Source organism: Mytilus galloprovincialis, chromosome 5 (genome assembly GCF_965363235.1).
Source record: "Mytilus galloprovincialis chromosome 5, xbMytGall1.hap1.1, whole genome shotgun sequence".
Taxonomy (NCBI): Eukaryota; Metazoa; Mollusca; class Bivalvia; order Mytilida; family Mytilidae; genus Mytilus; species Mytilus galloprovincialis.
The window spans coordinates 13,280,719-13,306,102 of record NC_134842.1 but is presented as its reverse complement, the minus strand read 5'-3'; the positions used below and the strand labels follow the sequence as shown (position 1 = coordinate 13,306,102).

General features: G+C 31.9%; 1 protein-coding gene across 1 annotated transcript; it reads left to right on the top strand.

Annotated features, from left to right (window-relative positions):
• On the top strand, positions 1–24,685 carry LOC143077002 (matrilin-1-like). Its single transcript, XM_076252893.1, has 12 exons — positions 1–174; positions 9,639–9,657; positions 10,771–10,980; positions 12,104–12,511; positions 13,099–13,173; positions 14,239–14,673; positions 15,331–15,468; positions 16,295–16,318; positions 17,116–17,133; positions 17,733–18,167; positions 18,923–19,057; positions 24,675–24,685. The coding sequence occupies exons 1-12, from the start codon at positions 139–141 to the stop codon at positions 24,683–24,685; spliced, it is 1,944 nt and encodes a 647-aa protein (XP_076109008.1). The 5' UTR covers positions 1–138.
• Positions 24,686–25,384: the final 699 nt, after the last annotated feature.

The window sequence follows — 25,384 nt, the reverse complement described above, 5'->3', positions numbered from 1 at the left end:
AATGTCATTTTGTGACCCTTTAAAATTTGATAGTTTGTCAACCTTGCAATTTAAAGAGGATGAAGAAAACTTAGATACTTGTCACTTTTCAGACAGCTGTAGAGAGAAACTGTAGCAGGGTTGTCTTTCTCCTTGAAAATGAGATTTTTATTTGGTTGCATTTTCTCCGTTTTGGTAAGTAATAAATAAATACTATTGAAATTGATACATGCACTGAGAAAAATAGTTTCTGGTGTTACCTCTTTTTCTATTTTGTTTTCTAAACTTCTGAGTCAAAAAACGAACTTAAAGAAAATTGAAAAAGCGTCATGTAATATCTATTTGTTCTGAAATAGGAAATTTGTTTTTTACTGTCTATCACCACAGACATATAATACATTGTACAACATGTCTTTGCTATCACTAATACATATATCGCATGATTATTTCGAAATGGAATTTGTTCTGAATCGAACATTTACTTTAAAAAATGCCGAAAGTTATATCTACAGATTTATAAAGTACCAATGAATATAAATATATATATATAGCTTTATTTACAAAGTTTGTGTTCCCTTTACTTTTTGTGACATTGTATCATTTTTTTTTTTATATTACAGTTATGTATAATTCAATATTTCTAGTGCCTGACAAGGTTAGGTGATTCTCAATTCTCAATTGTTGTTTCCCAGTCGGCTCAATTGAGCTCATTTGTTTGCGGGACAACTTTTGTTTTGTTGAGAACAGTGTTTGGATGCAGCATTTTTAATACTCAGTTGTTAGTAGCATGACAAGTGCCACTACAGGAGCAGGAACAACTTACCCTTAATGTGCACTTAACCCTGGATTTATGAAGGGTTCGTGCGTAGTGTTTTGTTATTGTCTTTTGTTGTCCTTAAGTCGGATTTTGATTGTTCGGTCATGATGTTATCTGTTTTAATTAGACTTGCAAATTTTGATTCCCTACCCAATTGATTATCTTTTCTCTTTGCGCTCATGTATGGTATGTGACTTTCCTGCAATTAAAACGTTATTTATCCTGCAATATAGCCAACTATTGTACAAATAATAGGTATACAAATATTGTTTTGCTTTATTTGTACTTGTATAAATAAAGTCTCCTGTTACCCCACTTCCACATTGAGCAAGCGGTAAAATGAATATTATTTTTCCTAACCAGTTAGTTTTGGTGTCCTGTTCTCGGTCCGTGTTTCAACTATGTCGATTTCTTTGAAAAAAATTAAAAAGACAATGATTTTGATTTTAATAACAAAAGTTTCAAGTGTTGAGTGTAATTTCAGGATATACACAATTACTATATACATGTATGTACACTGTCGGAAAATGTAAAAAAAAAAATTGTACTCGCTACGAAACAGGAGAAAAGTTCGACAGAGCCTCGCTTTTGTCCTGTTTCTAAAGCTCATACAAATAAATTTTATATTTTCCGACAAAATTCATATATTGTATATATATTGTCCCAAATTGGTCTAGTGCAACCCACCCTGTTTATAATTTGAAACGACTGCAATTAGAAAGCAATGATTATGAGGATGTCGGCAATTAACTTAATTAACTTAAAGGCTCACTAAATATGTTAAATGGTTTGTTTTACGATGGTCTGGCGATTTCAAATGCTTACCTGCCTCTCAGAAATGGAAGATCACGTTAAGCTGGTATAAACCCAACATATTTTATGCATGTATCAAGTCGACCTATCCGGCCCATGTGGTGTTGGTCTTTGTATGTGAATTACTAGTATTTATCTGAATAGTCGGATGTTAATGTATGATTGGTGGTATTTGTTGGTCTGTTCAATTGTTTTGGTTAATTGTTTTATCTATTTATTTATCATTTTATTTCATTTCTAAAATCAACTAAATCGGCTGATTTTACCACAGGGACTCTCAAAGAAAAAGTTTACAAATCAATAATGGCGTATGATTTTTCACAGACTATGCTATCTTGATATATATTTTTTGTTTTGCAAAATATAACCTATGGTATCTTGACTTATCATAAATCGTTATACGTATCTTACCAGTATTAGAACCTATGGTCTTTTCATTAATATCATGTATCGCTGTATGTTATTTGACTCAAACGCAAGGTTTTTAGCTTTAAATCAGTTATATAAATTATATGAGATTTTGATTTAAATGTTAAAAATGACAACTCAATGGCAGGTAAACTTTAAGAAATGAAAAATAAGACCACATTCCTCCCCACTCATCCTATACATCTACCTTTGTTATATTACCTCAGATAAAGATCACAATAATTACCATTTAAAGTCTATCCATTACACAAAACATTTATACTTTCATTTAAAAAGGCAAAGATATATATCACAGCAACTCGATTAATAGTCGCGTTGTTGTGTCATATTATGGACAGCCTACGTAAGATTTAGTGCTGAAGTCCTTTCAGTAGATAGAAAAAACAGAGATGATTCATTTTTTGAACAAATTTATTGCTTTAAAAATTAAATTGTTAAGCTCATGTGAAGTTTTATTCTTTAGAGTTCAGTGAACCCTGCACACTCGTGTTGGTGTTGGTGTTTACTCTGGTCCAATAAATTATTGTCTATTGGTCTTGAGATTAATAGGTTAAACGCTAAACAACATTTTAGTATGATTTAGAGCTGGATTCCGTTCTGTGGATAGAAGAGAGAGAGCGGGGTGATTCGTTTTTTGAACAAATTTATTGCTTTTAATATTAGATTGTTAAATACATGTGAAGTTTTATCCTATTAAGTTCAGTGAACCTGAAAAGTCGTGACGGTTTCGGTGCTTTCTCGGGTCCAACTAATTGATGTACATGAACTAATCTAGCTAGATGTAGAAAGTAATACTAAAAGCAATTACCATAATAGAAAAATGTTTATATACTCTTTAAAGTGCGGTTTATAGCTTGGATTATGTCCTGTACACGGAAATAGAAAGAGATGATAAATTGTCTCACAAATGTATATTTCAAAATATTAGATACATGCAAAGATCTGTAAAGTCTTATACTACAGAGTTCACACAGTGAGAGTTCAGTGAAAATGTAAAATCATGCCAGTGTTTTCTCTGGTCCAATTGATAGACCAGCTGGTCTTATAGAAGAAACAAGTAAATTGAGAACAAAATACTTATACATCTTTAAAGTATGACTTAGAATTTGGTTCTTTTTTCAGTAGATGGGAAAAGAAAAGGGATGATTCATTTTCCAAACAGATGCATTGCTTTAAATATACATGTGATTTTATTCTATTGGGGTTAAGAGCCTGTGAAAATGACGATGCCGGTGTTTTCACTGGTAGACTTGTTGGACTGGCTAATCTTGGGGAAGAAACAACCCGGTCATAGCTCTCTCTTTTCAAAATCTGTCTTCTAAGCTTTATTTTTTCTACTTAGAAGCATTCACTTAAATATATTAAAAATATCGAACGATAGTGTTACAGGTAAGTAATGCCAGAGATGACAACAATCGTTTATTTTCGATCTGATTAAAAAAAAGATGAATTCAAAACACTTATCAATTGTAAAAGGTTTGATACTTTCACTTGGACAAATAATATAAGAATGTTTGAAATACTTGTACCTAGAAAATCAATAAAATTGATATTTAATGAGGTTGTATAATCGTATTGTCACGTCTTAACAATTCAAAAAGGAATTTTGATTGATGATGGATTTATACATTTTCGGAAAAGTTTAAAATGTTCTCACGACTTATTTAACATATAACCTTTGACGAAGAAAAACACACATGTTGGTAAACTTTCTTCAAAAGTATTTGCATCATCCAAGGTCCATACTTTTACAACGGAAAACTAGCTGGATCGAGCTAATAACCTTATGCAACAATTTTCAAAATGAAATAGTCTCTATAAGACGAAATATAACTTTCATGGGTTTTTTTCTGACTGTTATATACTGTATTTACACTAAATCCAGTTGACTTTAAATGTGCACTGATTGATATTTTAGTCTTAAATACATTTTTTTTTAATTATTTTTGTTGGTTTTAAACTAGCAGTCGTCAGACACTGTGACTACGCTCAGATATGTACGTTATGTCTTTTTTTGTTGTAAGGGATGTATAAATTCCCTCCAATGACTGGTTAGTGTTTCTGTTTGTTGCTTTTCTGCTTAGTATCGATGTGATAAGTTCGGCCTTTTTCAACCGATATTTAAAGTTTGAAAGATAATAGAAAGACGTGAAGAAACAAGTGAAGAAATCACAACACAACTATATTTTTAACAAATGCACTATGGGAAGCCGTTGTTGGTCCTTATCACAACCGTCTAACCAGGTACTAATGATAACCTCAATATCTCTCTTATATTTATGCCACAATACATTATCTTTAATGCTGGGATGAAAAATTGTGATAATATCTTTTTTCATCTGTTTTTAAGACGGATAACGAAAGAATATTCTACATGATCACTGACCGTTTAATTTGACAAGTCATTTAAAAGTTAGATATAATCTTCAATAAGATATTTTTTATACTGATTATAAATTCATCTATCAGCAAAGACCTGTAGGGATAAACGTTTAACATCAAAGAGTTATCGTATTATAAATATGTAGGTTTTTTTCCCTAGTTATATAAAAATTCACAAGATAACAAGTATGGGCTTCAAACTTCAATTCTTTTCAATCTTTTAATTAACTCAATTTTTTTTTAAATTCTTTTTAGTTAAACGCGTGTTTTTGCATGTATATTTTTTTCATATCTGAACACATTTTCTTGGTGTTACAAATTGTCCCTAATCATTCAATATCGAAAAATGCACTTGAACTTTGACTAATCCTGAACGAATCGATTTCGTGGTTCTTTTGACCTTAGAAATAATACAACAGACCTATAACCTTGAAAATCGTCATAGGAATGAAAAATTAAAATATTTAATTCGGTACGTGATTTGAATTTTAATCTTGGCGTGAAAAGATGCATACAATTTATAGAATTTCAACAAACCTGTTTATGACGATAAATCTATTCGCCCATACATGCAGATGTTGCTATATAATAAATATAGAATGTTTCCTCGGATACAGTTTTACGCTGTTGATATCCAGAAAACCGTATCATCAACGTCAGCGTTTATCGTTATTTTTCACAAAAAAATAAACCAATTTGTCAAAATTTTTATAAAATGAAATAAATCATTGACAATTTTAGTTAAAACCCCAGTATCATTTGAGAGTAAAATATTAAAACATTTTTTAATTATATAAACGAGAATTCAATATGAGTATATTTCCAAATTATAAGACGATGTCTCTCCTTGGAAATTACATGTATAACTGCACATCGCGCACTCATACACACTAGCAGTGTCATTACTTAAAAATGGTTATATTTAATTCAAAATGATCATCAATTTTATTTGAATGCATTGACGAAAAAATATGCAAATACAATTTTACAAATAATGAAAAGTCACTTCTAATGAGATACATACAAATAACGAACGCTTTTTTCTCTAATAGTTCAATTGAACATGTTGAAGTAAGAAATCCCACGAGTAGAAATGTAGGTATAGATGTTTATAAAGGGATACCCAAGAGATTAGACAAGAAATACTCTTACCTTTTTTTGATAGCACACAGACGCGACATGATATCTTAAATGCCACACTGTAGTGTCTTTGATGTTGTGAACTAATTTAAAATACATATATATCACAGATCACAAGAAATTTAAATAAATTTCTGACAACTGACATGTTCTAAAATAGAGTATGGAAATGCTATATATAAAAAGTATTGTTTTGGAGCGTTATCTCTACAAGTAAAGAAAAAACTATGTCAATTGGACATGCTTTGATACTATATATGCCCTTGAATTTTTACTAGATAACACTTTTGTTCGCTTTGGGGATTCCGTATATCGTCAGATTATCGGAATTCCAATGGGGACTAACTGTGCACCACTTATTGCGGACCTGTTTTTGTATTGCTATGAGTTACAATTTATGACAAAAATAAGCAAAGACCCATCGAAACAACATCTGATAAACAAATTTAATAATACTTTTAGATATTTGGATGATATTTTGGCTCTCAATAATGACGACTTCAGTATGTATATTAAAGAAATTTATTCTGTTGAACTTACTTTAAATAAAGCTAATACTAACAATGACCACTGCCCTTTCCTCGATCTTGATATCTATATCACTAACGGAAAGCTGAATACTAAAATTTATGATAAAAGAGATGATTTTTCATCCTATCGTTAATTATCCATTTTTAGATGGTGACGTTCCCTTGTCACCATCTTACGGTGTTTATATATCTCAACTTGTACGATTCGCTCGTGTATGTAACAATGTTTTAGATTTTAACGAGAGAAATTTATGTATTACTGAAAAATTATTACACCAGGGTTTTCGATATCAAAAACTAGTCAAAACATTTTACTAAATTTTATCATCGGTATAAGGACATCATTCGTAAATAAAGCTCAACATGCAGACTTCTTATACGTTCATGTATTTCACATCCAATTTTGTATGGAAATATTCTTTATAAAGCACAAAGGTGTCAGTATTTACCTCAAAAACTAACAAAACCTTTGAATAGACTTATTAAGAAGGGATATAGTTACGATACTGTTGTCAGGTCATTAAAGATTGCATATTTTGGGGGTAATATTGATTCACTTATAGGGTTTTTGCATCGGAACTAAACACATTTATTCAAAAACCAGTTGTTGGCATGACACGGGTTATGTTCTTCTCATATATGTTATGATGGTGTGATACTAAAACCCCTAACGGGAAGGATTGTGCCTGATGTTCATATGATGAAATCATAATCTTTCAGTCAGTTTAATTGAAGTCTGGAGCTGGCATGTCAGTTAACTGCTAGTAGTCTGTTGTTATTTATGTATTATTGTCATTTTGTTTATTTTCTTTGGTTACATCTTCGGACATCAGACTCGGACTTCTCTTGAACTGAATTTTAATGTGCTTATTGTTATGCGTTTACTTTTCTACATTGGCTAGAGGTATAGGGGAGGGTTGAGATCTCACAAACATGTTTAACTCCGCCGCATTTTTGCGCCTGTCCCAAGTCAGGAGCCTCTGGCCTTTGTTAGTCTTGTATTATTTTAATTTTAGTTTCTTGTGTACAATTTGGAAATTAGTATGGCGTTCATTATCACTGAACTAGTATGTATTTGTTTAGGGGCCAGCTGAAGGACGCCTCCGGGTTCGGGAATTTCTCGCTACATTGAAAACCTGTTGGTGACCTTCTGCTGTTGTTTTTTTTTTTTTTTTTCTATGGTCGGGTTGTTGTCTCTTTGGCACATTCCCCATTTCCATTCTCAACTTTACTTAATTCGGGATGATAAAACACTTTGAATATCCACAGTTATTATCTGAAATTGGATAAAAACAAAGTAGGTATGGTATATTATTTTCATCCATGACACAAAATTCCCACACGCCCTTAAAAATCTGAAGCAAAACAAAGCCAAAAAAGGAACAACGTTTGTATTGCTGTTTTTTCACCTCAAAGTTTTAGTGCGGTCTTCACCACACAGAAAAAGCCCAAGCTTCACTGAAAGTTGATAAGGCACGTGTTTGTGCTGAAGAGTATTAGAATTCTTATTATTCATTTCTAGATGAACAAATCTTTAGACATCTACCCAACTTTAAAACACATCAAACAGTGACATTAAATTCAGAATATTTTATTTAAAAATTATAATTATAAAAAAAGTGTTCATACAGTATTTCAAGTTCTATATCGCTGTATGATTACGAAAATGTATTCTCTAAATAAAGAAAGGCAAAAATGTGTCAATCTGAAAACACTTGTGAATGGACATTTTTTAGGGTTGATTATATTTGTTTGAGTTTTTGTTATTGATTGATAAAAATGTATATTAAAGAATGCAGATTCTAGACGAAGAGAGTTTTTCATATATCTTTAAGGTTAATGCATATTTGAATATTATAATTTTAATCTCAATGTCTTTTTTTTTTGGTCCTATTTTGAATATGCGTTTTACCGTATCATTGTCCCATGTTATTGATTGATGAAGAAAACCGTCTTTAAAGATTGAAATGTGATGCGCACTTTTGTTTCCTACGCAAGTACAAAAATGTAACTATCATATTATTGTAAAAACATATATATGTGAGTTTAATGTGAATCCACCAGTGTCAGATACCGGTGTGTTCATTGACATTTTAATCCAATTCAAATGTATGTGACTTTTAAATGTATCAAATGAACGACACATGAGATTTGTGTATGTGAATTGTTAATAATATACCTGTTTATTGCACTTGGATTCAGGTTTACATAACAATCAAATTGTTTACGTTTTAACAATTCCTTACGGTGTATTGCAACTTAATGTGAAAGAGGTTGTTTTATGGATTTTAAGAAACTAAATCTAGTTATTGATCAGTTGGATAAGAAAGGATAAAACATTATAAAGATACATGTAACTTTAATTTTACATAAAAAAAAAATACCGGTTCAAACTCCTTCCAGTTTTATAAGGATATGAATGCGCTGCTATTTGTTCGAAGAATAATTGAATGTTAGAATAAACAAGAATGTGTCCCTAGTAAACGGATGCCCCATCCGCACAATCATTTTCTATGTTCAGTTGAACGTGAAAATGAGGTAAAAACTCTAATTTGGCTCCAACGAACGGACGAAAGGACGGACAAACAGACGAACGGACGCACAGACCAGAAAACATAATGCCCATAAATGGGGCATAAAAACTACTGACATTTGAATGAACTAATTTCATCACAAACTGAGAATACAATCTGCACAAAACTTCAGTATAAAATTGTAGGTAATATTTATACTAAGTGGTTTTTTTTTTATAAATTATGAAACGTAGCATCTACAACCAAACGTTAACTACGATTATCATCAAAATTGAGGAGGAGTGGTACGATTGCCATTGAAACAACTCTCCACCAGATACACAATGCCGTATAAGTTAAAAAGATATAGGCCACCAGCCGGCCTTCAACAATGAGCAAGACCAATTAAACATATTAATTATAATATAAATGGCCCCTTATAACTGCGCTCAGAAGAAAAAAAACTTATGAATATTTTATTTTTTAAAGCATATATAACAATCATAATTCGTTTGGAACACTTGTGTACAAATGCAAAACAATTGCCGAACTAGAAGTGTCCAGTGGGTTATTTGTTTGTTTGTTTGGTTGGTTTTTTGGGTTTGTTTTTTTTTTTTTTTTTAGGGGGGGGGGTCACAATATTAGTTTATCGGATACAAAACTTACAGAACAAGTAGTATTGTTGTTATCTTTGTCTGCTTGTCCGCTTGTCTACAGTGTTAAGCCTAAGCGCCAACTAGAGCGTATCGCATCATCTATAAACATTTATCTATTATATCGCAATAATGTAAAGATGCAAAAATATTGTGAGATGCATCAACTATTATCTCGACAGGAAATTCCAAAATCAAACATAAAATACATTCGTATACGTATAGAAGATGGAACTTATATTTTGTTTCAGTCGAGATTTTTTTTGTAATAAGCGGGAAATAACCCACATTTGCTGTTTGTTCGATATATGCAAATTTGGATTAATGCCGGGCATAAAAAAAAATTATAAATTATACTTAGTTATCTTTTTTTTCTTTTCAGATTTTCCAGACAGAAGGAGGTAAACACAAACAATTTATAAGAAAGAATTAAATATATTTACGCTTTTTTTTCGAATTAAGAAAAGAAAAGTGTGATCATATTAATCAGTTATAATGAGATAAGTAGATGCGATATGATCGCCAAAGAAACATTAACTAACACGAGTCCAAATGAAGCGCATTGTAGCAACTATTGGTCAACGTACGGCCTTCAAAAATTCACAAACCCATACCGTTTAGTCAGCTAAAAAAGGCCCAGACATGACAAAATGTGAAACAATTCAAATGAAAAAAAAACAATTTCCTGATTTACGACAAATCAATAATGAAAACAAATATGACCGACAGTAACCAACGAAATCCACTAAAATACAGGCTCCGGATTATACGCATACTGTTCCATATAGTTTGTGTATCGGTAATGGTGAACACTTAAGTCTTCAAAAGGTTGATTGCGAACAATACACTTCCACATATTTTAATCCACATGATCCGAGACCACAATTGTCGTCCCTTGATTTTCGTTGTCCTTAGTGTTGACAGTGGGTTACTTGCCAATATTTTTGATACCCCTTACAAATTTATTTCTACATGTTTTATGCCTCAAATTGCAAGAAGTGGGGTAAAGTTACACAGTAAAAAAAATTGGGTTCAGAATTTTAAAGGAAAGTAGTAATTTGGTCCAGCTGAAAAAGGTTAAAAATTAGCACTTCGGAAGATTTCAAGACGCCCTAAACATAAAATTGTCCATATTTTGAGTTAGAGCCGATGAAGTTTTATATATAATTTTGATATAATTTGTCCCAAAAGTGGTACAACACACTGTAAAAGTTTCTTTGAGCAAGCGCAGGTGGGATTTTTTTTTAATTTTCATTTATGTTCTAAAAGAAATGCACTACGAATTAATTGTGGTCTCGGACCACATGTTCAAATAATTATGAATTATCTGTTTCGCATTGTAAAATAAAATGTAAGTAGAAAGTGACACTTTTACCATTTTACTTTGTTAAATTTTTAAACTGGAAACAATATCAAAAAAATTAGATAGAATTAAATAAGTAAAAAAGGAATAATTTTATATATATTACAAAATAATAACATAATTTATAATTGTTTCTTTTGTGACTTTTCAGTATTGACAAAATGCAGCAAGCCAGTTGATATTGTATTTGCCATCGATACATCGGCTAGTATCTGGATTGTCAACTTTCCGAGTCAAATACAATTTGTCCGTGATGTTGTCAGTGAGTTGAACATTGGGTCTGGTATCGACAAAAGTCGTGTGGCAGTGGTCACATTTAGCAAAGATGTTAAATTAGTATTTGATTTCAACCAAGGACAAGGTACAATATATAAAAGTTGCATTTATGATTAATTTTGACACATCTGCATCAAATCGTTATTGACCTATCCAATTTATATTTTCTTCGTAACAAAAACTCATGTCTCGGCTCATAAAACAGAAAGTCTTTAAATACAAATCTAGTCGAAATTGTATATGTTCCGACATCGTATATAAGTAAAAACCGCAACTATCAGACAAACATTCAGATACCTTTTTAAATCTTGATGGTTGCCAGAGTATTGGATAGGTAATACTTCATGAATACTCTAATGTTTTTAAGATCTCATATTTCGGGATCTGGACAACACTTTTTAAGGCTACATTGATCTTAAAGTAAAATATTACACATTACAGTTGAAACTTCAATCTATCTGAGCTTTAATATCGGTGGAACATATGAATGATTTGTCAGGATATGATGGGTTGGAAGAGTTAAGACCATATGAACTATATTTTATTTATAACTTTCAATGAACCAAAATATTGGATTCATCTAAACTGCATTGTAAGAACCAGGCCTAGGGGTAGAGGAAATAATATATAGGAAATAAGAAATGTACCAAACTTCTAGACAAAAATCAGGAGACTTGTATGATTGCCAACTGTCTCTGTTGCCAATAAGACAACTAACCAACAGAGACCAAAAGAAAAGATGTAAACATATTCTATTTCATATAATCTCATGAAATATGGTCAATACATGATAGCTTTGGGATATATAAATTAAATAAATATCATAAGTGAAAGTTCATTGTTCGTACCCAGAAATGGAAATAACTTTACTCTATTGGTTGAATTTCGATCAGTTGTGACGTTTTTAACCAATCACGACGTTTTGGTGTACACTTTTGATAATACTTCCCAGAATGCAATTACATTCTGAAACGGCGAATTAGCAAATTATGTTTATAGTTGTGTTGCCTAAAACTAGATCCATTGATAAGAGCTAACTTGTAGATTGAATGATTGTACTTATAAGTTCAACCGTTGCAAACATTTCTAACAACTCCCAGAGAAATCAAAAACGTTATTTCAATGCATCATTGTATTTTGATGAAGAGGAATACAGAGACTATGTAAAGAAAGGGACTAATATACTTTTGGAACGTATTTTTTTTCAGACACTGATGCAGTCGTGAAAGCAATAGACGAAATAGTGCACGATAAAGGTGATGCAACCAGGACCTACAAGGCACTTCAAATGGTACATGAACAAGTCCTTGCTCCAGGCAATGGCGAACGACCAGAAGTTGAAAATGTCGTTGTAGTACTGACGGATGGAGTTACAAATTCTGGAGGTTATGATAGTTACCCAAATGGCGGTAAAGATCAGACTTTAGATGATGCTAGGACTGTCCGTAATCTGCCTGCTCATCTATTTGCGATCGGAATAGGACACGGGGTCAATATGGAGGAGTTAAAACATATGGCCAGTATCCCGGATACTACATACGTCATTACTGCTAATGACTTTGAAGAACTTAACACCGACAACATAAAACAGAAGCTTATCAACAGAACTTGTGAAGGTACTCTTCTTTGTGTGATTGGCCGATTTTTATACATGCCCAATCCAATAAAAAAAAAAAGCGTACAAAAAAGACTTTACTACACTCAAGACGATTTATAGCATTCTGCCATGAAGGAAACCATATGCCTCGAACTAGATAGATATATGAAGATGTGGTATGAGTGCCAATGAGACAACTCTCCATCCAAATAACTGTTTATTTTTTCAAGAGTCGATGGATTACTATCTAATCGACATATACCATTTTTTCATAAAGAATCATTGATAATATCAAATTTATTAAAAATGAACTTATAGCACCTCTCCTTTAACTATATAAAAGTTTTTGATGGTGTTCTTATTTCACAGTCTGTAGTTTTCAGTGTATAGTGTTTTCTAACTTGTTTTTTCTTCTTCTTTTCTATGATAAGTTTTGAATGTTCCTTAGATATACCGTTTTTTAAACTTTCATAATTAATAACTTTCAGTTTACATTCGATGTAAACATAGCAATGATTAAAATCTTTGTTAAACAATATAGTTTAAAGTTACTAATTTAAATCTAGATTATTTGTTTACTTATATTTTTTGTGAATTCTTACGCAGTTGTTGTGCCACAAGCCACCACTCCACCAACACCGGCCACCACTACTACACCACCACCTAAAGAAGAACCAAAAGGTGTGTATTCCCATTAAGCCATATAATGGTTAATAAAATATTGCTTAACATAAGAAAAATATTCAAAATTTTACCACAATTTGTAATGCGTATTTTTAAAATAGATTTATGATACATTGAAAGTTTATGATTAGCTTTTAAGTCAAATAAAAAATAATCAGCTAATGATACAAACGGAAAATGATGTTGTTATAATGCCATTTGTAACAGTCAATTTGTGGTTAAGACACAAGGCTAAACGCATAAAACCACTTTAGTTAAGATACCCAATCGTAGTATACTTATTTACCGTACGACATGTAGAAAAATACGTCCATTCTCAACAAATCGTAAATCAAGAAGTTTTAGGCATATCAGCCCAGATTCTTTTTCATTATTCCACCTTAACAATTGATATGAATGACAAGTTTGATTTACATTCAGAAGAGTTTTCAAAGAAACATGCAGAGTGAGATCAAATCAGGGTAACATAGTTTGTAATCATGTACATTTGACCATACTAAGCCACCATTTTGTTTTACTTAGCTAGTGTTACCGTTATTTATGGAACGGTAACCAACTTTCTTAGTATTATCTGATAGTTACAAGATTTTGGTTAAAGATGTCTTGATTTTAAGATTAAAAACATGTTTTACGAGTGCCATCAGTTATATATGTTTTATCTATCAACCATGATTCCTGGTTATGTCTTAACAAATTTTTTAACCTCTCGGGTTTTAAACTTTACCAAACCACGAAATTGTATTATATGCAAAAAAAAATTACATTTTTCTTAACTTCTAAATTGCGGGTACAATATTTAGTTGTGAACAATTGAAAACATACACATGCTATGATTTCCACAGACAACACGTAAACAACACGTTTCACTATGGTAACCATCACCAGATACAGTAGAAACCTTTAAGGTTTTTGAAGCTTATAATTTCAAAAGTTGACAGAAAAAAAATTAAGAATCTAAACATATCAAGCAAAATCGTCTACAATTTAACTTAAAGGGAGATGATTTTAACATTTATCAATAATAATATCTTTTTTTCAAATCATAATTTTACTCATATACAGAATGTTATGAAGCCAGGGCAGACATATTTTTCGTTCTGGATCAGTCTTCAAGTGTCCAAACTTGGGAAAACTTCCAAAAAGAACTCGAGTTTGTAAGAGAAGTTATCGATCGAATCGAAACTGGACCGACTAAAGCCCAGGTTGGACTTATGAAATTCAGTACAGACGCAACTACAGAGTTCCATTTAGGGGATCATACAACGAAAACAGATCTGGTAAATGCAGTATCTATGGTGAATTGGGATGGAGGCAATACTAATACAGATAAAGCTATAAACTTGTTGATTGATAGAGGCTTCAACAAGATATTTGGCGCCAGAGAAAATGTACCTCAAATTGCTATTTTTTTAACTGATGGAGGGTCTACAAAAGCATCGCTGACAGAAGAAGCTATCGAGAGGCTGAAGGAAACAGATATTATATCATTTGCTATTGGTACGTGTATAAAGTGCAGTTTTTTATTTTATACAATTAAGGGGCTAATAATTACAAAGTCGGAGAAAATAATCAGTTGTCCTACCACTGTACTTGATATTATAAATTAAAATATCAGAAGATGAGGTATGATTGTCAATGAGACAACTTTCCACAAGAAATCAAATGACATGGGCATTAACAACTACAAGTCATCGTACGGCCTGCAACAATGTGCAAATCCCATACTGCATTGCAGCTATAAAATGTAATTTGAATATATGTTAAAAAAATTGTAGTATGTGTTGCCGACGCAATATTACAATCAATCGGAACGGTGTATGATAATTTCGGTTTTTACACCTGATTTTCTTTTCTCCTGACCCTTGTTGACTTCCATTGATATGTGTTTCATCAAAAGAAAGTTATGAAAAGAATGAAAACAAAATCATTGTTGCGTTTGGTCTCATGGTGATTTCAGATTTCCTTGTAACACTTACTAGTTGTTTTTGTTGTTGTTTTAGTTGTTGTGTTGTTGTTTCTTTTCTGTTGCTGTATGAATGTTAGAAAGACAAAGAAGTATGTATCCAAAAATTATGATTATATATCGCTTTAAAGTAGAATATATGCATTTTAGTGTGTACAATAACACTGTATTTTGTTTATGTACGTATGCAGGGGTTGGAGAAAATAAAACTGATAAGATGTTACAAGAATTAAAAAGCATTGCAACTTCACCCGACCATTTTTTCGAAGTTGACAATTTGGACCGACTTGTTGATATAAGGAAGAACTTGGTTGATGTTTTATGTGAAGGTATTTATCTTATTAAAAGTATTCTGAAATTGCATTTAATTTGATATACGTATACCACATGCAAATGATAAAAAGTACTTCGAATTTACATAATACTATAAATGGAAATACGAAAATGTCAAACACAAAAGATCCGTGATTTTTGTTTTATACATACACTATAAAAAACACTGATGCAAGTTATAGATCAACAGAAAATTTTGCATACATTTTCCCAAACTGGAAATTTTTAATCGACCGTCACCTTGTTTTGTTTAAGGTCTCGACCCTCCCCTAACCTGAGACAGTGGCGTTACAACACAATATAATTTCAAACTTTAAAATAAGTCAGCTTAGCTCAGCAGATCGGTACAAAGCAGAAAAACAAACCGGGCGATTTAGTTCGAGTGATGAATTTACACATAATGTATAAATATTTTATCTATAGTCTGGAGATTGGCGGAAAAGGACTTGATCATACGTGTACTTATTTGTATTGTTTGTGGGCTATTCATTACTGACATTTTCAGTTGCATATATTATATCTAGAGCAAAGTTTCAAATTTAACAAAGACGAATTGTTGGGGATAGCAAGTTTTAATTAAATCTTCTCGAATACATGTACTTCCAATTTGGATTTTTTTTCGGCATTAAATGAAATAGAACCGATATTTTTTTACATTAACTCAATTGCATGTGTTCTGTGATGTCCATTGCAAACTTAAGGACAGTTATGATCAAATAGTAAAATCCTGAATCGATCATGATCAGAACGATACGTATCTATTTATCTTACGTTTCATAAACAAGTATTTACATATATTTAAAGAGTTTATAATGCTTTCAGATGCAGTAGACACAGACGAAGAAAGTGAGTATAAAATAAAATACAAAACGCAAACTTTGATAGTAGTTAGTTAGAATTGAATCGTCTGATTTCGGCGAATTTCAACGATCCGAACAGCATACAAATATATGTATTAATTAACTATGATATTCGATCAATCACAAACAAAGAGTTTTATAAATAATAGGTAATCACGAGGTTAACATTGACAAAACAATACTCCAACAATATAAGAGAGACTCGTGGTAAACAGCTGACCGCAACAACAGGCACAATACCTATATAAAGGCAACAGTAGTATACCGCTGTTCAAAACTCATAAATCCATGGACAAAAAACAAAATCGGGGTAACAAACTAAAACTGAGGGAAACGCATTAAATATAAGAGGAGAACAACGACACAACATTAAAATGTAACACACACAGAAACGGACTAAGTATTAGACAAAATCCCATGAGAATAACAAATATAACATCAAAACCAAATACATGAATTTGGGATAGATAAGCATGATAAGTACCGTGCCATGTCTTATAGTAATGTGAATTCACACTCAAAAATAAGAGAAAACAAACGACATAACGGAAACAGGTATATGTCTGTATTACTTTACTCTCTCTCATGTAGCTTGCCTTCATTTTAACATTCGCTACCTAAATTGACTGCCTAAACCTTCTAAACTTTTATCTAAGTTTATATTCTTCACTTTTTCATGGTTTCAAAAAATCATTCTTTTTATCGGAATCTATAGGTAGTTGTGTGACTAAAAGTGCGCTAAATTTAAATTAACATTTGAACTTTCTATTATTTTTTTTTCAGAGCCACAAAAAAATGAAGGTTTGTATGTTATAATAAACAGTATAAATTGTTCAAATGTTATATTTGAAAGAAAGTGAAAAAAAAATACTCTTGTGGTATATGCAATGTAATAACTACATTCTAATATTTGCGATACACGAAACAATTTCACAAAAATCAGGCCGTTGGTTTTCTCGTTTCAATCGTTTCGTTTTATAGGCTTCTACACAGTTTTGACTTTGCTCATTGTTGACTTACAAACCACATTTAAACGAAACATCTACCGAACGTTACCAGAAACATAATACACTAAAAGTTTATTTATGAGTCCGTTTAAAAATAGATCTTCATTTCCCCTTGTTTATGAGGACGAATATACTGTTTCGGTAGCTCGTTTGGTGTTGATTATTGTACAAGTAATCAGACTTTTTACAACCATAATCTTCTGATCTGACCTAATAATGTAGAGTCGAAATAAAGTTTTTTTTTAGTAAATTTATAAATTAAAGGAACATATATTAAAGAAATCGAAATTAAGTTTCCCCCGGCTTGTGTATTTTATAACTTGATAACATATTTATTATAGAGTGCAAGGAAACCATTGCAGACATCATGATTTTACTTCCTATTTATTTTAGAGTGTAAGGAATCCATTGCAGACATCATGTTTTTACTTGACGGATCTACAAGTATCAACAACAAAGAGACCTTTGACAAAGAACTTGATTTTATAATCAGCGTCATAGACGAGATGGACATCGGTCAAACCAAAACACAGATTGCCCTTATGCAGTTTGCTAGTGGTACTAAAATAGAATTTCTTTTCAATGAGCATGACAACAAGGCAGACCTAGCAGCTGCTATACGAAGTGCCAGATGGATGCAGGGTAACACATATCTAAATCTGGCACTTGATAAAATTGTACAAGTATCGACGAAAGAAAATGGCTTCAGAGATAATGTCCCTCACATATTAGTACTCATCTCAGATGGTGTATCTACAAGACGTTCTTATACAATGAAGGCGATAGAGAGATTGAGGGAGAAAACAGATTATGTTGTTTTCGGAATAGGTGAGTAAATGTAATATGGATATCTCTCTTTCTCCTTGCTGGAATGTGGGGTCGTTGAAGTTCATTAGAAAATGTTTGAAATAATAGTTGTTGGTTTATTTAACCAGACTCTGCTTTTAAACTAAAACCGTCTAACAATTTTTAATAACTTTCATATAGATTAACCATGATCAAGAATACTTTTTGATATCCCCTTCATTAACGTATCGTCAATTGTGCCTTTGTAAAGCGATGAAACACGCAACACTGTAATCGAATGCATAAGACACTATGTGAAAACAAGCCAGATGTTTTCTATTTGAATTTGTTCTAAAGGTGATTTTTTTTTATTTGAATAAACGTTGTGGAATATGTTCGATGTTGAAAGCCGTACAAAGAGCTCATATACCTGTTTCTCTTCTCGTCATTTGGGCTCTCGTGGATTTATGCATTATCTGGCAATTGTACCAAAGAGTTATGTTTGGTCTTATTTATTTATTAAAAGTGGGAGAAGAGGGTAGTACGATGTTCCTTAAATCCTCATCGGAAAATAGGAATAAATTTAAAGCTAAACTTTTATCAAACAGAACTTCCACCTCAATTTCACAATCATGGAGGGAGAGCGTGAATAAATGAGTAATCTTGTAATAAACCAATAGGCTCCAAACAGTTTCTATGACAATTTCCCCAGACACACAATGTGAATTCTTATAATGTAGCAAGGGGTGTTATACTGGAGTTTTTATTCATCAGATTAATACTAATTGATATTGTAGGTGTCGGAATGTATCTTAATATGGACGAGTTATCTAAGCTAGTTTCCAAACCAGTACCAGACCATCAATTTCATGTTGACAATCAAGATTCCCTACCACTCATCAGAAGTCAACTTACTACAAGGCTCTGCGCAGGTCAGTACACTTTTAATGTTATCTTTTGGTCCTTTGCGATCTTCAATTTTGTAGTTGTTATGGCTTTCAAACTTTTTACATCTGAGCATAGTTTTGTGTGGACGTAGGGCGCGTCTGGCGTATAAAAATATTTTTCAACCTGTTACCTTTTGATGGCTATTATTCGTTTGTTTCTCTATCCTATATATTTCTCACTTTTATCTGTTTATTTATTGTAACCCTGTCGTATAATGTCGTATAACCCGAGGACAAAATATTAGTTAATTTTTGAAACCCTTGATTTAATTATATTTCCTATTTTTAAATTGATAAATTACTTTTCAAATATTTATTTATTTACCCTTCCCCTATATAACGTTAGGCAGTTAACAATCGAAATTGTTAACAATATAATACTCTGATTATTTAAACTTTGATCCTAATCACAACAGGAGTTTCTTTGACAATCGTGAATTAATACTTTTAATAACTGTATAAAGGAGTAAAATGAAGTAAGTACAAATATTGATAAAGAAAAGATTATCTATCTCATGTAACTAAGAATTTTCTTATCCCAGGAGTAGACTACCTTAGCCGTATTTGGCACAACTTTTTTGAATTTTGGATCGCCAATGCTCTTCAACTTTGTATTTGTTTGGTTTATAACTTTTTTTGATATGAGCGTCACTGATGAGTCTTATGCAGACGAAACGCGCGTCTGGCGTACTAAATTATAATCCTGGTACCTTTGATAACTATTAACATACAAATTAAGCAAAATCTCAAACACCCTGAATGTCAAAACGTTATGTTAAATATTTTTCACCATTGCTTATGTGTTGACTCGCATTCATTCTTTTTGAAAAAGCAGCAATATTTCCTTTGGATTTTTATTCAACAACTTTTGTCTTTTTTTGTCGATATTTTGATTGTGTTGTGAAATAATGAATTAATGATTTTTTATGAGATCACTTAACCAGATTATAATCATGTTTTTGAAATGGTGCATCACAGAAAAATCTTAACAAACAAAAGATGCATTTTGACATATTTATTTGAAAATGTTTGTTATGAACACATACATTTATGCTGTTTTCAAAATCAATTTGTTCTACTTATATATCTAAAATTAAGGTAACAGTAAAATATAAAAAAAGTTTTGAGTTTACACAAATAGTATCCGAAGCTGTATTAGTTTTACCAAACGTTAATGACTATTTTATGAAACTGCAATTACTTTGGATTAGTCATAAAGTTTACATGATAGCTTCTCTCTTTACATATCAAGGCCAGACATTTTCACATAACAATTTAACAACACGTATATCAATGTAACAAACAAACAAATCAACAATTGTATGACTTCGTGTTTACATAAAGGAAAATATTGTAGCAACTGTGTCTTTGAAATTATACGTTTAGCAATAATGAAATTCACAAGTTGAAACTCTTAGTATGATTAAATGCAGAATCAAAACTCCTGATAAAACCCAAAACTAATTTCAATGCCATAAAATAGATTTCATTTTACAGTAGTATTAAAACGATACTTAATCTTTTAATCGTAAGTGAAAACATTTTGTAGTTTTTTCTCTATTCCTACTTGCCGTTTCCCTAAACTGATATGACAAAATAAAAATAAGCGAATTCTGCGAGAATAACGATTGAGAATGTAACCAGGAGAACTTTATTTACCATTCTTGCAATCTTCTTCCAAGTCGATTTCTTTTCGATTTCAAAATGTTTCTCCAGCGGTTGGACCATGTTTTCCTTAGATTTCCGCCGATTTGTTATCCAGTCAATCCATTTTGGAGTTGATTGTGTTTCATCCTCTTTTCTGTAAATGTAGTGAATAAACAAAACACATACCGTTATAACTGTACTAAACACTAACTGCAGGAGCAAAAACGTGTTGAAATGAGATAACTTGTCGGTGGCCGGAAGTTCATCTGTAACCATCGTCATAAATACGGTAAATGTCAGCAGCATTGTCACAGAAAATGCAACTCTGTCCGAAGAGTCAAGCGGAAGTAGAAACACCAGCAGGTTGGCTAGACTTATGATGTATACTGGAACTACCAGGTTCATCATCATAAATAGAGGTTTTCGCTCCAGCTTGATAATGTATGTCAGCTGTGACCACCTGAGATCCGCATGAAATGGTTCCGAAGACAAGGACGTCTCTTTAATCTTAAATTCTGAATGCATACTTGTAGCGTTCATGTTTACGCCCTTACTTTTAGACATTAGTTGTATATCTCTAATTGGTTCAAGGGCGTCTAGTTGAACTACACAATCATGAACGTCAAAAGGAAATTTGCTGACATCACTGTTACAACTGGTCTCCCAAACACCAGAACTAGAAATACTGGCAGCTCCGTTTTCCATGTATGTAACATAAATCATTTTGCTGTCAAAATAATTGTCAAATTTGTACAGAGAATGATATGAAATGCTGTTTCCAATGACAATCTTTGGGACCCACACATCGTGTATTGAAAGTTGTACCATATCAATGTTACCATGGTCACTTTTATTCCACATAATCATTTCATCCCACCATCTTAGTATGAATTTTCCCTGGAAAACAAAAACACCAGATTTTTCATCATAGTCTATGACTGCATGTATATTGAACTCGACGTTGACATCTACGACATCAGCACTTAACTGTCTTGGTTTAACATGCCTAGTATAATTTGAAAGAGCACTATCGTAAAGTCGTCTTGCAAACTGATAGTTCATACTACTACATTGACTGACAAAAGCAATCAAAATCAACAAACTATGAAAAACCTTCATTTTGAACGCAATGCTCTACTGAAATGACAAATCAAACAAAACTACAGTCACAGAGAGTTAATAAATTTGATTTTCCTACTAACATAACGTAAACCTTCTTAAATAGTGACAGAAATATCACGTGATGTTTGTCGAAATAGTAGGCTGTATTAATTATACAATGACGTTTTTATTTGTTTAATCTTGATGAGAATTGATTACTCAAAATAATGAAAAGGAAAATAAGGTAGATATTCATTAGACGATCAAGTCCAGAATATGCATAACATTCTATTTAAAAGTTATTACTGTATTCTAATAAGGTTATCAACATATTTATCTAACTATTGATTTGAAACTCAAAAAATCGAATGCAAATACAGTGCAATTATCTGAATCTCTAAGTGTTCTATTGTTAAAGTTTAATTAGATAATGAAGCTACAATGTCATCAATTTGATTTTCAATAGACTATATTCCAATAGAAAGCATTATAAGTAACTAGAAATATGACATGCTTCATCTACTGTTTGTTTGGTTCTATTTTTTTTAACAATAATTACTGATTTAAATTGGTTTAATGAGTTCCTCATATAGTTAATACATTTTAAAAGCGAAACAATACTGTTAACAATGTCTTTAAACAGAAAACATTTCTCATTAACAACATATTCATCGAATTTTGAGGTAGACCTTTTCAACTAAATGTCGACATTCCTATGGTAACGAACTGTGTGCCTTTCCTCGTCTGCCTCTCCTTATTTTGTAGAGTCGGATTTCCTTCAGATTCTTGTCAAACACAAAAAGATTAAAGAAGCCAAATAATTTGATTTAACATTCAGATGTATTGATGATGTTTTCTTCTATTAATAGAACAACTATTTCTGAATGGGTTCCATTTATATAAGCTCCAGAACTAGAAATTAGAGAAACTACAGACACGGCTTAATTTGCCTCATTTTGTTACCTTTCCCTCGAATTTGACATAGCGGGTCATTTCAGTACCAGAATCTAAGACAAACGAGACGATTTTGTTTTTTGAATTATCCCAACCTTAATAGCAATATACCAATTTCACCTGCACATGGGATATACCGAAAGTTGGAATTTGGAGCAGGAATTTATAACGCTCTGATTTCTTTTTGTAAAGAAATGTGTTAATAATGTTTTATTATCATAATTTTGATAATGACGAGAATTTGCAGTTTTCTCGTATTTGTTTTGTTTGTCCTTGTATTGTTTGTTCCTGTATAAATAGCGCCATTACACTACTGTCTCAATTCAGTAGGGACGGTTTGGCGCCAAAATCATTCTATCCGCCATATTCTGTATGTACCGGTCCCAATTTAGGATCATGAAATTAAGTGGTTGTTGTTTGTCGCTATGTAACATATTTGTGTTTCGTTCATTATTTTATACATAAATTAGGCAGTTATATTTCTCAATTGTATTGTTTTACATTTTTCCTGTCGGCTGATTATGCAGTACGATCATCGTTGAAGGCCGTACGGTGACCTATGGCTGTTAATTGCTTGTGATTTGGTTACCTGTGGTGATTTATCTCATTGGAAATCATATCACATAATCCTTTTTATGTTTTAAAAATCAGAAATATCTCACAATGGGCGTGGCTTAAATTCGTTATTTGATCATGCCTTCTGAGGATCGAAGAAGAAATATATCATTTTTTCTTTTGGATAGAAATTATTGCAGTATTATATCACAAAGTTGTAACGAAACTATTGCATAATTCACATGTGTATCAAGGCAGGAATATGACGGTTGTTAACCATTAGTTTGATGTGTTTGAGCTTTTAATTTTGCCATTTGGTTAGGGACTTTATGTTTAGAATTTTCCTCGGAGTTCGGTATTTTTGCTATATTACTTTTAACAAGGATATAAAATATTTGATCAACACCGGGGTAACTCAAGCAGTTATACATAAAAATACTGGATCTTCATAATCGTTAAAAAAATTATGGAACTAGTCTGATCATAGTTTTGTTCATTAACATAAGAGTAGGCTGAGTTGTGGCAAAGTTTGAATATGATGATATGTTCCGCAGTAAATATTAGAAAAAACTATTCATCATTACTTGTTTTATAATTCTATTATTCAGACAAGTGTTTCGTCGACAAAAGACTAACCAGTGATACCGAATAAAAAAAGGCCAAACAAAGTATGTAGTTAAACGTTCAGTAATATTCTCTGCTTTATTATGTTTCATTGAAAAAAAATCACAAAATTACTGAACTCCGAGGAAAACTCAAAACGGAAATATCCTAATCAAATGGCAAAACCAAAAGATAAAACACATCAAACGAATGGACAACAACTGTCATATTCCTGACGTGGCACAGGCATTTTCAAATGTAGAAAATGGTGGATTGAACCTGGTTTTATAGCGATAACCCTCTCAATTGTACGACAGTAGCATCAGATTCCATTACATTGACAAAGATGCGTGAACAAAATGTCTCTTTCTTTCTTTTTAAAATGTGTTGATAACGTTAGTCAGTATCCTCCCTTTCATTTATATAAATTGAATCAATTATTTGCTAATATATGTAATTGATAATCATATGATCCTAGGCTAATGTAATCTTCTCTTTCATGTCCATATCATCTGTCGCGGTTTTTTTAATTGATTTCGACAAATTTAGACATACATCGACAAAAACACAATAGTTACTCATTTTTTCACATAGAAAATATAACGATTATCAAAATTAAGTCTATAAACAGACGAAGCCTAAGGTTATTCAAACTTAGGAAAAACCAATCGATATTAATTAAAAATTTCAAATTACATCTGGTGCAATGAATATCATTATATTGTTACCAATTTTATTTTAGATCGAAAGTAATATTATTTTTTCTACCTAAGGTATTAAGGGAGTAATCCTTACAGAATAAAACATTATGCAATTTCTTCGTTTAGGTCACTGACTCGTTTGCGTATTATTTACATCGCTTTTGATTCATTCAAGGTCATATAAAACAGAAGACATATGGTCAGACTTTGGTCAGGCGCCTGGCCCTGTGGCGGGGTTTAATTAATTTTTAACAGATTCACCTCACTCGTTAGTATTGATCAATGGATAATCATAAGGTGACATAGAAAACAAACTATTCTAAATTTTAAGACGTTAACACCTGTGGTGATGGCCATTATATCAATGCACAATTTGAAGTTCTCGATTGTGATGTTTCCTCATAGGAAGGAAGGATTACAGTTTACAAAACATCTTTCCCATTTGACTTATAATGAAGTTGCTCGTGGTGTCTGTACACCCGTAACATCGAGATCAGCAAATAACAGAGGTTGATAGTTAAAAGAAGGAAAACTAATTTCGCCGAATGGCAGTAAATTGAGATATGTCCTATATCAATTATAAAAAATGAAATCATAAAAATACCGAACGCCGATGATAATTCAAAACGTCCCTAACCAAATGGCAAAATCAAAAGCTCTAACACATCAAACAAATCGATAACATCGGTCATATTCCTGATTTGGTACAGGCATTTTCATCTGTAGTAATTGTGGTTTAAACTTGGTTGTA

Excerpts from the sequence above, each read along its gene's own strand:
- LOC143077002 (XM_076252893.1), top strand. The coding sequence starts at position 139 with ATGAGATTTTTATTTGGTTGCATTTTCTCCGTTTTG. Across the intron at positions 12,512-13,098 it reads TATCAACAGAACTTGTGAAG|TTGTTGTGCCACAAGCCACC; the intron begins GTACTCTTCTTT and ends ATTCTTACGCAG. Across the intron at positions 14,674-15,330 it reads TATTATATCATTTGCTATTG|GGGTTGGAGAAAATAAAACT; the intron begins GTACGTGTATAA and ends GTACGTATGCAG.